At 39.7% G+C, this 13,869-nt stretch overlaps 1 protein-coding gene across 2 annotated transcripts in view; it reads left to right on the top strand.

Annotated features, from left to right (window-relative positions):
* Positions 1-1,267: 1,267 nt before the first annotated feature.
* Positions 1,268-13,869, top strand: part of rps6ka1 (ribosomal protein S6 kinase a, polypeptide 1) — a 138,192-nt gene continuing 125,590 nt past the window's right edge. For both annotated transcript variants that reach the window (XM_062041502.1, XM_062041501.1), the window contains exon 1: positions 1,268-1,774. In XM_062041502.1, coding sequence (XP_061897486.1) covers positions 1,712-1,774 — 63 coding nt within the window. In that variant the 5' untranslated portion in view covers positions 1,268-1,711. The remainder of the gene's footprint in view (positions 1,775-13,869) is intronic.

The raw sequence follows: 13,869 nt of genomic DNA, 5'->3' as shown, positions 1-13,869 counted from the left end.
AATAGCATGTTAGCATCGATTAGCTTGCAGTCGTGCAGTGACCAAATATGTCTGATTAGCACTCCACACAAGTCAATAACATCAACAAAACTCACCTTTGTGCATTCATGCACAACGTTAAAAGTGTGGTGGACAAAATGAGACAGAAAAAGAAGTGGCATAAAACACGTCCTAGAAAGTCGGAGAAAGTTATACATGGAAACAAACTATACGGTGAGTTCAAGGACCGCCAAAATTAGTGGGACAAAACGGCGCTCGCCAAATACTCGAATCAGTGAAGCATGTTTAATATAAACAGTGTGATTTATAACAATTAGGGAGGTTTGTGTCATGTTTGTCCTCCTACAGAAACCATACTAAAACAAAAAAATAGATTTTTTTCCCCTCATCTTTTTCCATTCTTCATACATTTTTGAAAAATCTCCAGAGAGCCACTAGGGCGGCGCTAAAGAGCCGCATGCGGCTCTAGAGCCGCGGGTTGCCGACCCCTGGCGTAGTGGGTAGAGCGCCCGTGTCAGAAACCTGAGGGTTGCAGGTTCGCTCCCCGCCTCTTACCATGCCGTTGTGTCCTTGGGCAGGACACTTCACCCTTGCCCCCGGTGCCGCTCACACCGGTGAATAAATGATGAATGAATGATAGGTGGTGGCCGGAGGGGCCGTAGGCGCAAATTGGCAGCCACGCTTCTGTCAGTCTACCCCAGGGCAGCTGTGGCTACGAAAGTAGCTTACCACCACCAGGTGTGAATGAATGATGGGTTTTTAACATGTAAAGCGACTTTGGGTACTTAGAAAAGCGCTATATAAATCCCAGGTATTATTATTATTATTATTTAGGCGGTAGGCGGGGTACACCTTGGACAAGTCGCCACCTCATCCCAGGGCCAACACAGATAATTAATGATGTTATATTGTATCATATTGTTGTGTTCAATATTTAAATAAAATTAACACAAATTCAATCATAGTCCTGCGTTGTATGCGGAATATTATCTAATTAAAGAGAATACCAATTAAAAAAATATATAAACTTCTTCAAAAATCACTTGATACTGGTCCTGCGCTTACTCGATATCAAAATGTGTAGTATCGCCCACCTCTGCTACTGAATAGCATTTTAGATCAATTTTGTTAAAGCGGTTTTTTGTTGTTTTGTTATAATGGCATGACGTAGTTGACGTTCACCTCTCCGCCGCGTGATGGCGACATGGGACCCGGGCGGACCAAGCAGCTATAGGGGCGAAAAAGAGCGAAGGAGGGCAGGATGAAACCGTGTGTGTGTGTGTGTGTGCGCCAGTAGCAGCTTGGAGGCTGCGTGGATCTTCACTACTACCGCGGAGCAGCAGGAACAGGAGTAGATCGGATTCCAATGTGAAGCCACTCCGGATTTGGGTACACGATTTTTATCAGAAGGAGCGACGATATTTTTTTTTTATATTCACGCACGGCTCTTGTAGCCCCAGACTGCCTCACCTGGATCCACGTTAGTCTTTATACTGCACCGGATTATCACTTTGGACCGAGCCAAATCAAATCAAAGGATTGCACCTGTTTATTGAAGCCCCGGGTGGTGCTAGCTACACTTTTCTCCCGTGTGTGTGTGTGTGAGATCCTTCACACTGGAGAACCGGACCTGAGCACTAGGTCATCGAACCCAGACCCAAAGCCAATAAGTTGTACAGCTTCGAGGAAGGAAATCTGCTAAAAAAAAAAAATGCCTCTTGCACAGATCGCCGAGCCATGGCCCACTATGGAACTAGTGCAGCTTGAAACCGAGGTAACATTTGTTTAGATTTCTTTTGGTCTTTTTCAACTCCCCCCCCCAATGTTTGACTTTTCAAACCGCAGCATGGTTCTCATCTTGCTTCTCTACTACAACGACGCCCACTTTGCAACCTTGTGCTGTGTGAAAATGCAAAATGTGTACAATCTTCTATCCCTGGCATAGTTGACTTGTAACAATATCCTAAAGTCATCACTGCGATGAAACTAGTTTGCTGCTGTAAAGCAAAATCCAACCTTATCATGTTGATGGAAACTATTTTCATTTATTTAGATGAGCTGCACTCAAAAGTGCTCATGGTGGCATGAAGTTACTGTAAAGTGCTGTCAAATAATTACATTTTAAAAGCAGATTAATCACACTTTCTAATTCTGATTAATCACGTTTAATCGCAGTAAAATACTTGTTTGGATCATTCAAATAGACTTTTTAAAAATTGACTGATTGAGAAGTTTATTGACATCTTAAATAGGGATGTCCGATAATATCGGACTGCCGATAATATCGGCCGATAAATGCTTTAAAATGTAATATCGGAAATTATCGGTATCGGTTTCAAAAAGTAAAATTTATGACTTTTTAAAACGCAGCTGTGTACACGGATGTTCTCCCGAAATGTGTTTGTCATTCTTGTTTGGTGTGGGTTCACAGTGTGGCGCATATTTGTAACAGTGTTAAAGTTGTTTATACCCTCAGTGTCACCTGTATGGCTGTTGACCAAGTATGATAGGCATTCACTTGAGTGTGTGAGAAAAGTCATACATGTTAAATTTTAAAAACACCCTGATATACCAAAGACTATAAAAATGGGACCCATTACCTCCCTGTTTGGCACTCAGCATCAAGGGTTGGAATTGGGGGTTAAATCACCAAAAATGATTCCCGGGCGCGGCACCGCTGCTGCCCACTGCTCCCCTCACCTCCCAGGGGGTGATCAAGGGGATGGGTCAAATGCAGAGGACAAATTTCACCACACCTAGTGTGTGCGTCACAATCATTGGTACTTTAACTTTAACTTAACTTTAATATTGTGACACAATTGCATTTTTGTTGTCGGAATGTAAATGGAACGCACGTCCTCAAAAATTGGCAGCAGTATAATCTAAAGTAGTACGTGTTATTTGTTGGGCCTCAAAAAAAAAAATCTGTTTCTCAGCTGCGGGCCAAACAAAATACACTATATTGCCAAAAGTATTTGGCCACCTGCCTTGACTCACATATGAACTTGAAGTGCCATCCCATTCCCAACCCATAGGGTTCAATTTGATGTCGGTCCACCTTTTGCAGCTATAACAGCTACAACTCTTCTGGGAAGGCTGTCCACAAGGTTGCGGAGTGTGTTTATAGGAATTCTCCACCATTCTTCCAAAAGCGCATTGGTGAGGTCACACACTGATGTTGGTCAAGAAAGCCTGGCTCTCAGTCTCCGTTCTAATTCATCCCAAAAGTGTTCTATCAGGTTTAGGTCAGGACTCTGTGCAGGCCAGTCAAGTTCATCCACACCTGACTCTGTCATCCATGTCTTTATGGACCTTGCTTTGTGCACAGTAATGTTGGAAGAGCAAGGGTCCCGCTCCAAACTGTTCCCACAAGGTTGGGAGCATGGAATTGTCCAAAATGTTTTGGTATCCTGGAGCAATCAAAGTTCCTTTCACTGGAACTAAGGGGCCAAGCCCAACTCCTGAAAAACAACCCCACACCATAATTCCTCCTCCACCAAATGTCACACTCTGCACAATGCAGTCCGAAATGTAATGTTCTCCTGGCAACCTCCAAACCCAAACTGGTCCATCAGATTGCCAGATGGAAAAGTGTGATTCATCACTCCAGAGAAGGCGTCTCCACTGCTCTAGAGTCCAGTGGCGATGTGCTTTACACCACTGCATCCCACGCTTTGCATTGGACTTGGTGATGTATGGCGTAGATGCAACTGCTCGGCCGTGGAAACCCATTCCATGAAGCTCTCTGCGTACTGTACGTGGGCTAATTGGAAGGTCACATGAAGTTTGGAGCTCTGTAGCAACTGACTGTGCAGAAAGTCGGCGACCTCTTTGCACTATGCACTTCAGCATCCGCTCACCCCTCTCTGTCAGTTTACGTGGCCTACCACTTGGTGGCTGAGTTGCTGTTGTTCCCAAATTCTTCCATTTTTTTATAATAAAGTCGACAGTTGACTTTGGAATATTTAGGAGGGAGGAAATTTCACGACTGGATTTGTTGCACAGGTGGCATCCTATGACAGTTCCACGCTGGGAAATCCCTGCTCAAAATAATAAATAATAATAATATATTTGATTTGTTACACACTTTTCATTGAAGTAAATCTTTAATTGTTGCAGTACAAACTGATATTTCAAGCAGTAAAAGCTTAGCCATTAAAACAGATAAAATACTAAGACTAAAACACTATCAGTGAAGCATAAGAAACATATAAAATACAAAATAGTAGGTTTTCTCACAGTGTGTCAGTTCTTTAAAAAATACTTGGTCAAAAGATTTCAGTGTGTGTAAGTACTTCTTGAGCACATTCAACAATACCGTGGTAATAATGATAGCCATAATAATTCTAGTTGCAATAACCGTGATTCGGACATACAGTAGATGCGGACACGGTTTCTGCATGTCTGCTTCAGTGGCTTTAAAAAGTGATTTTCTTTTTAATCGTTTTTATTTTGTTTTTCATGTTAATGATGTGCATTTATTTTAAAAAAAAAGAAGTTTATGGCAGGGAGCAAAATTATTTACTTCAATTGTTTCCCCTAAAATAATTTTTTTTTAGATCACTCGATTACTCGAAACAATCGATAGATTACTCGATTACTAAAATAATCGATCGCAGCAGCCCTAATCTAAAACCCCGTTGCGGTGTATTTTGAACCAAACTTTAAAAGTAAATTTTATTTATAAACTGTTTTTTTTAAAGATAAAATCACACAGTGCTGTACAAAACATGGGTGAATTTTAAACAACAATTAATTTAAAACAACAGGGCTCATAAAAAGGATTTTAAAAAACGTAGATAAAGGATCAAGGAGTATGTGTGCTCAAAATGAATTGTGTGATTAATATATTCTATATTTTGTGATAAATTACATGAGTTAACTTTGAAAGCCCTGGTAAGAAAAGAATAACATTTCACAATGATTGTGCAATGGAACCTTCAAGGGCAAACACACTTTATTGTCAGTCTTTGTTTAGATTACAAAACACATTTCTTCCGCATAAACAATTGTGCAAGAAGCTATCATAACATGTACAGGCGGTGTTTTAAGTAATGTGTGAAGATTAACAAGTGTTAAGAATGCTTAACCACTGTTGAATGTGAAAATGTTACCTTTTTGGAAAGCTGCATGCACTAACAGGGATGGGTAACACTAACGACTAATGCTGGCCATTGACTTGGACTTTACCATCTCTTCAGTTTCCCTGGATTTCCACCTGTTTTCCAGAAAAGCCACACAAAGCAAAAATGCATAAAACTGGAAAAATAACGAGTGAAGGAAGTTAATCAACATATTCTTGTCTTAAATGGGAACTTTCACTTTAAAAAAAAAAAAATGTTGCCTATCGTTCACAATCATCATGAAAGACATGACAACGTATGGATTTTTATTTTTTAATGCATTCTAAATATTTTATAAACATAGATAAAATAGAGTTTACAGCGGAGCCAATGGGAGCTCCATTATTCCAGCAATAAAATCCGATAAATAACCATTCAAAAAGCGCCAACAATACTCAATTTACATTTTGTGACTTGAATATTAACCAAGTATTAGTGATATTGTTATTATAAATGCTAACGCAGACAAACTTTTTCGAGCGGCGCCGTGATCACAACCTATGTTGACATCAGTGACGTGCAATCAGGGGAGGCAGGTGAGGCGGGGCCTCACGTGCCATCATGGAAAGAAAAAAAATGTAAAAAGAAAAAATGTTTATTAAATTGTTATGTATCCAGTGATTATTAGAGTTATTTTCCATTTAACTTCACCAGTTTTAGATTATTTTTATTCAAAATCGCTGAATTTTCACATTTGCCGTTCAAATACTGAGAAGAGACTTGCGGTGATCAGCAACCAGTTGAGGCACGTCACTGAGTTGAGCCTCACCATGGATTGCGCAATGACTCGGCTAACTGCTGGCCTGCTGTGCAGTGAGACCGTATTGCTATATGAATTATATTATACATTTCCATAGTTTAGTTAGCTGAGGTATATAATGTACAATGTATTTTGTCAACAACTGTATGTGTGTAATGTATTTCTTGTGCTGAGCAATCATAAAACGGCTGCGAAGACGCACTGGCTGAGGCTCGCAGTAATCCCGCCTCCTGGTGGTGTTGTGCCGGATAATGCACCCCCGCCGTAGAATGCACCCCCTGACGGGAGTGTTATATCAACTAAAGCCCACACTTAAACTTTCCACGTGCAAGATTGAATCTATTTAAAAAAGTTACTTAATAAGAAGCCAAAAAGTGCAAAAACAATAATGTTCGTGTTGGAGGAGTTTGAATGACTGCTGGACAACAACATTAGGTACACCTGCAGACTGCAGCACAGATTTCATATTTCAGTCATTCACAACTCCTCCAACATGAACATTATTGTTTTTGCACTTTTTGGCTTCTTATTAAATAACTTTTTTAAATAGATTCAATCTTGCACGTGGAAACTTTAAGTGTGGGCTTTAGTTGATATAACACTCCCGTCAGGGGGTGCATTCTACGGCGGGGGTGCATTATCCGGCACAACAGCGGCGCATGGACTTCATTTATAAGTAAAGGTAAGACCATAACGTTTTTTTTATTAAATGTGCTTTTTTGTGTGCTACAGTTTGTATGTGTAAAGTTAAAGTTAAGTTAAAGTACCAATGATTGTCACACACACACTAGGTGTAATGAAATTTGTCCTCTGCATTTGACCCATCCTCTTGTTCACCCCCTGGGAGGTGAGGGGAGCAGTGGGCAGCAGCCGCGCCCGGGAATCATTTTTGGTGATTTAACCCCCAATTCCAACGCTTGATGCTGAGTGCCAAGCAGGGAAGAATGCTGGTATCAGCTTTTAAACATAACCCGTTAACTGCTGCCTATCAAATGGTGAATAAGATACTCTTTAGGGTTCATATGTTTGTAAATCTGACTGTGATGAAGTCAGTGCCTCACCAGCCATGAACCTCACCGCACGTCACTGGTTGACATCATCGAGTGGTCTGCTACTTCCTTGCTTTAAAATTAGAATCAGAATCAGAAACACTTTATTAATCTCCGGGGGGGGGGGGGGGAATTAAAATTTATGTTAGCTAATGGTTCTCTCTTGGTTAATTAAAACCAAACCTGGAACTAACGTTAAGGGAACATTAGCATTAATGCCACATTTTAGAACCGTCTGTATTACTTTATTTAACATACGTGAATAATCAGTGTTTGGACATTTGTGCATCAATTCATGAATTGCCTACGTTTGAATTGTGACGCATTGGAGAGTCGATACCGCACCTTAAGTTAGAGTCCTTAATCTCGTTATATGCAAATATAATGACAATTAAGTCCATTGTATTCTATTGTATTCTATTCTATCATTTTCCCCCTCTTTAGTGCCTTTTTATACAGAACCCAATTGAAAGGAAACTAATCCCAAGTCAAACTGTCGCAAGTGTTTACGTAATATTTTAATAATCAGTCATCTTAAAAGCGTTCCTAACCTCTTTAAAACAATAATAATTAAAAAAATAAAATTTTGGTAACAAGTCACTATGCGAAAAGCAGCTAGCGAGTCCACACCTAACGCTATTGGCTAATGTTAATGATCAACGTAATTGCTCAGGCCTCAGTTTTACAAAAATCTTCACTCATGCTTACTTAGCTGTCTTTTGTGCGTGTGTTGTAAAAATAAAACAAAGGAAATAAAGCCAAGCAAGACGCTAAACCTGAGGTGAGTTATTTCCTTTTGATGCTAAAATTAAAAAGTATTCTAACCTGTCGTACAATTGTTTCCTTTCACGCGGCAGCAACATTAGCACTCGCGTTTGGAATGACGTCGTAGAGAATACTTGTCAAACAGTGACAATTTCTTTCAAATACAACAAAGCAGAATTAAGTCAAAAATGACAGAATTTGAATTCCGTATTCTTATAACCTTTTTGGGTGTGCAAATTATTACGAATGGCTGTGTTCTGTATGTGGAACAGCTAGCGCGGGGTGACATGTAATATTCATGCTTTGTTGTCGTTGATCTGCCCCTTTGTGTAGCTGTGGTACACCGTGATACACCATGTCCTCAGTACGCTCTGGCCATGTCCGCACAAACGTGGATATATTTAAAAAATGCACATTTTCCTCACCGCAGTTGCCAATCAGAAGCCTGAAGCATCAACCACATTCTATTGCCTCTGTCAATAATGGTGATACATTAGGTCAGAGGTGTCCAAAGTGTGGCCCGGGTGCCAATTGTGGCCCGCAGCTAGAGTTGTGTTAACCTGCAGCATATTGTCGTGAAAAAATCCAACCAAAAAAACAGTAAAAATGTAAAGGAGCAAAAAGATGTAATGAGGAAAAAGCTGACATTGTGATCTTAAAAACTAATAATAAATAATAAATAAATAAATAAAAAGTTAAGTTTTGTCTGTAAATATATATTTGTTTCATTTTGTTAGTTTTTTTACAAACTGGTAAAAAATATCAAAATAAGTATGCTAGGACTTTTTAGTAGGTGTTTTTGGCAAATGCAGGTTTGTCTTTTCATGCCGATCACAAACGTTGACCCCCTCTGCCTGACATTATATTTATTTTTAGCTCTCCTAAGCTGATAACGATAACCTCTAACAAAGCAAATAACTTGCATTTAATAGTATCTTAAGTAGTATTATCACTGGAGGACAAGGCTAGACATGTTACACACCGAAAGCAAGTTGGGAGCAGGCATGCGAGTAGCTAAGCTAACGGCTAAACTAGCATGAAAAAACAAAAATGCGTCCTCAGTAAAGTGTAGATGGAACCTCGTCACAGCAGAAAGTAAGCAGATATTAACAGGAAATTAACAAGTAGAATAATAAAAAAGTTAGAGAGGATAATATAACAACTGTTGGTGTATCAGTATTGTCGCAGTCAGTACACGACATGTACGAGGAGGGCAGCTCATCTATAATCTGTTGTCGTGGATACTAGGGGTTGTATCAGTATGTGATGGATACTAGAGTGATTGGGTCTATATTTTAATTTTCTCAAAATAATTTTCGTTACCCTGGAAAACGTTGAACCCTGTTGTAGGTGACTAACAAATTAGTGTAATATCTAATAATATATTTAATTCATAGTGAATTATTTTATTTTTAGAATATGTGAAGTCCCGATAAAAACAAACGGATGGCCCTCGGGCTGCACTTTGGACACCATTGTGTTAGAGCAGGGTTTCTTAACCTTTTTGACCCCAGTGCCCATATTTTCCACTACAGAGGGGCCGGAGTGCACTCAAATATTAACACTGAATTAGTAATCTTAATTGTGATTTTAATCATATTTAATAATTGTATCCAATCTACTTACAGTTTACAACCTTGTCAAATTTTACAAAATCCTGTGTTAATCACAAAGATTATTATCAAGGCTTAAGTCAGGCTGATTACAAAATAAATATTAATCAAATATACTGCAAAAGATTTGACTCATAAAAACTGATGACAAATACATTTTACGTACAGTGCTAAAAATAAAAAATTATAACTAAATTATTGATAAATGATATGTTTATTAAATAAACTGTCAATAAAATTTAAGTGCGATTGAAAATACAGCTTCATCACTTTAGTCATAATTTTTGCACTTAAAGGCCTACTGAAATGAAATTTTCTTATTTAAACGGGGATATCAGATCCATTCTATGTGTCATACTTGATCATTTCGCGATATTGCCATATTTTTGCTGAAAGGATTTAGTAGAGAACATCGACGATAAAGTTCGCAACTTTGGGTCGCTGATAAAAAAAAAAGCCTTGCCTGTACCGGAAGTAGCGTGACGTCGCAGGTTGAAGGGCTCCTCACATTTCCCCACTGTTTACACCAGCAGCGAGAACGATTCGGACCGAGAAAGCGACAATTACCCCATTAATTTGAGCGAGGATGAAAGATTCGTGGATGAGGAACGTGAGAGTGAAGGACTAGAGTGCACTGCAGGACGTATCTTTTTTCGCTCTGACCGTAACTTAGTGTGGAATCCAATGAGCCCTTGTACCTTTCTCCTTTTTCTATTGTGGATCACAAATTTGTATTTTAAACCACCTCGGATACTATATCCTCTTGAAAATGACAGTCGAGAACGCGAAATGGACATTCACAGTGACTTTTATCTCCACCACAATACATCAGTGAAGCACTTTAGCTACGGAGCTAACATGATAGCATCGTGCTTAAATGCAGATAGAAACAAAAGAAAAAAGCCCCTGACTGGAAGGATAGACAGAAGATCAACAATACTACTATCAGGAGACACCGAACCAAACCCTGGACCTGTAACCACACGGTTAATGCTGTGCCGCCTGTCGAAGCCTAGCAATGCTGTTGCTAACGACGCCATTGAAGCTAACTTAGCTACGGGACCTCGTCAGAGCTATGCTAAAAACATTAGCTATCCACCTATGCCAGCCCTCATCTGCTCATCAACACCCGTGCTCACCTGCGTTCCAGCGATTGACGGCGCGACGAAGGACTTCACTCGATCACAGGTGCGGTTGGCGGCTAGCATCGGCTAGCGCGTCTGCTATCCAAGTAAGTCCTCTTTGTTGTGTTGCTACAGCCAGCCGCTAGTACACCGATCCCACCTACAACTTTCTTCTTTGCTGTCTCCATTGTCCATTAAACAAATTGCAAAAGATTCACCAACACAGATGTCCAGAATACTGTGGAATTTTGCAATGAAAACAGAGCTGTTTGTATTGGGATACAATGTGTCCGAATACTTCCGCTTCAACCATTGACGTCACGCACAAACGTCATCATACCTACACGTTTTCAACCGGAAGTTTCCCGGGAAATTTAAAATTGCACTTTATAAGTTAACCCGGCCGTATTGGCATGTGTTGAAATGTTAAGATTTCATCATTGATATATAAACTATCAGACTGCGTGGTCAGTAGTAGTGGGTTTCAGTAGGCCTTTAAGACACTTCTCTGTGACTTTAGTTCTAGACTTCTTCTTTCATACTGTTATTACTGCCACAAGTGGCAGAAAAGTGTATTATAACTAAGTACCGCTGAGGAACACATATTTTTTGGTGGCGCTCTAGTGGGCGCTTGCGGTCCAGCAACGGGCCCCAGCACTATGGTTAAGAAACACTGTTTCCCTTAGTGCAGTGTTTTTCAACCTTTTTTGAGCCAAGGCACATTTCTTTAATAAAGAAAATACGGAGGCACACTACCAGCAGAAAACGTTAAAAAATGAAACTCCACCAGGTCATTGTGCTTTATTTTGAGTTTGTTGTTGTTTTCCTGTGTGTAGTGCTTTAGTTCCTGTCTTGCGCTGTTATTTTGGTGGCCTTTCCTGTTTTGTTGGTGTTTTCCTGTAGCAGCTTCACGCCTTCCTTTGAGTGCTGTTGCCTGACCTGCTTTGTATTGGCAAACAGGACTGTTTCAGTTGTGCGGACGCTATCCTTCTTTGTGGGGACATTGTTGATTGTCATGTCATGTACGGATGTACTTTGTGGACGGCATCTCGGCTCCACACGCTTTAAGTCTTTGCTGTTGTCCAGCATTCTGTTTTTGTTTACTTTGTAGTAAGTTCAGTTTTACTTTTGTTTTGCATAGCCCTATGCTGCAGTGCCTTTTCCTAGCGGCACTTGCATTTTGTTTATTTTTGGTTTAAGCATTACATACCTTTTTACCTGCACACCGTCTTCCGCTGTGCTCTGCATATTGGGATCACGACAAACCATCTTCGTCTCACCCGACGCGTTCCGACTTCTACAAAGCAATGAACTACCTGCTGCCACCTACTGATACGGAGTATTACATGATTACTAGGGCTGTGAATCTTTGGGTGTCCCACGATTCGATTCAATATCGATTCTTGGGGTCACGATTCGATTCAAAATCTTTTTCTTTTTTTTTCAATTCAAAACGATTCTCGATTCAAAAACGATTTTTTTCCCGATTCAAAACAATTCTCTATTCATTCAATACATAGGATTTCAGCAGGATCTACCCCAGTCTGCTGACATGCAAGCAGAGTAGATTTTTGTAAAAAGCTTTTATAATTGCAAAGGACAATGTTTTATGAACTGATTGCAATAATGTAAATTTGTTTTAACTATTAAATGGACCAAAAATATGACTTATTTTACCTTTGTGAAAATATTGGACACTGTGTGTTGTCAAGCTTATGAGATGCGATGCAAGTGTAAGCCACTGTGACACTATTCATTTATTTTTATTTTTATAAATGTCTAATGATAATGTCAATGAGGGATTTTTAATCACTGCTATGTTGAAATTGTAACTAATATTGATACTGTTGTTGATAATATTCATTTTTGTTTCACTACTTTTGGTTTGTTCTGTGTCGTGTTTGTGTCTCCTCTCAATTGCTCTGTTTATTGCAGTTCTGAGTGTTGCTGGGTCGGGTTTGGTTTTGGAATTGGATTGCATTGTTATGGTATTGCTGTGTATTGTTTTGTTGGATTGATTAATAATTTGTTTTTAAAAAAAGTTAAAAAATAAAAAATAAATAAAAAATTTTAAAATGAGAATCGATTCTGAATCGCACAACGTGAGAATCGCGATTCGAATTCGAATCGATTTTTTCCCACACCCCTGATGATTACCCTGCCGAGCTCTATACAGCACTGACACAACAGCACATTTTTTGCAGATTATAATTATTGATTTGACTTAGAGCATATGAAGCATTTGCCTCTCATCTCTTAGCAGGAAAATGGAGCATGTTCCAAAATGTCATGGTGGTCTTAGAAGTTGAATCATCAAATGCATGTTAATGACTTTCTCTCATTCATTATTACGCGTATGAAAAGTAAGCCGTGACAGAGATTCAGTCATCGACAGAAAAAGTGAGTCACTCACATTGTGTGATTATGTATGTGTGAAATTGCTATCATGCACTTGTCGGCAGCAAATCTGAACAGATGGTGGCGCTGACCCTGTAAACCGTGTCAAGTGGTATTGCCTGCCTTTTTATTGCCTGATTGATGGGAAAATGTGTAACGGAAAAAAACAACCCACTTGTTTTTTTTTATAGTATTGTAGGAAGGGATGCGGTCTTTCCTCGCAGACCATCGATCCCCCCAGGCTGTAATGAATTTGATCACACCAGCCGCTGCCAGTGCAACTGGGATGAGTGCCATTTAGGTCCAGTCTGTTAGTCGGCCTCAGGACCGATTGAGCAGAAAAGAGCCAACTTGTGGGTCCATGCCAAGCGAGCATCTTGTCGCTAAGGCTCCACGGAGATGTGGCTAGATGGGACGGACCGAGAGATGCTATGTTGGCGACTATGTTGCCTTTGCCTGAGTTAAGCGGCCTGCTGCGTTATGACATGCCACTAAGGCTGAGCGATATTGACGATAATAGGGGTGTAATGATTCGTTTGATTCAATTCGATATTTGCGGTTGCCGATACGATTTAGGCACAATCCAATTTTTTTAGAATGATATTAACGTTTTAGCAAAAATAATCAACCAGTGTGACTAAAATAAATACTGTTTATTGGACACTGCAGGTAAAGTTTCCTTTATTCCTGTTATTTCTTGTAAGGGAATTAGGTATAAATGAATTAATGATACAAACAAGCACGTAAACAACAATTAATGGCCAATGCATTCACATCTTATTTGAATAAAGTGCAACCAACGCTTTAGGTTGAATTAACAAGAGGAAACATTTCTGCCCACATTTTCAACATTCAAAACATTTTCAATGCAAGTACAGTAGCCAACATTTTATCAGTAGATTCCCCGACCCGGCCATACAGTATCTGTTCTCTGCCCTGGCGTCGCCGGTGATTGACAGTGTCCCAGGTGTGCGGAGTTACCGCATATGTCAGCAGCCAAATTAGCAGCGTTTTTAACACATTTTGAAATGCTTCTAG

The sequence above is a fragment of the Entelurus aequoreus genome, linkage group LG03 (genome assembly GCF_033978785.1).
Source record: "Entelurus aequoreus isolate RoL-2023_Sb linkage group LG03, RoL_Eaeq_v1.1, whole genome shotgun sequence".
Taxonomy (NCBI): Eukaryota; Metazoa; Chordata; class Actinopteri; order Syngnathiformes; family Syngnathidae; genus Entelurus; species Entelurus aequoreus.
The sequence above is the reverse complement of the archived record's forward strand: the minus strand, read 5'-3'. Positions and strand labels throughout refer to the sequence as shown.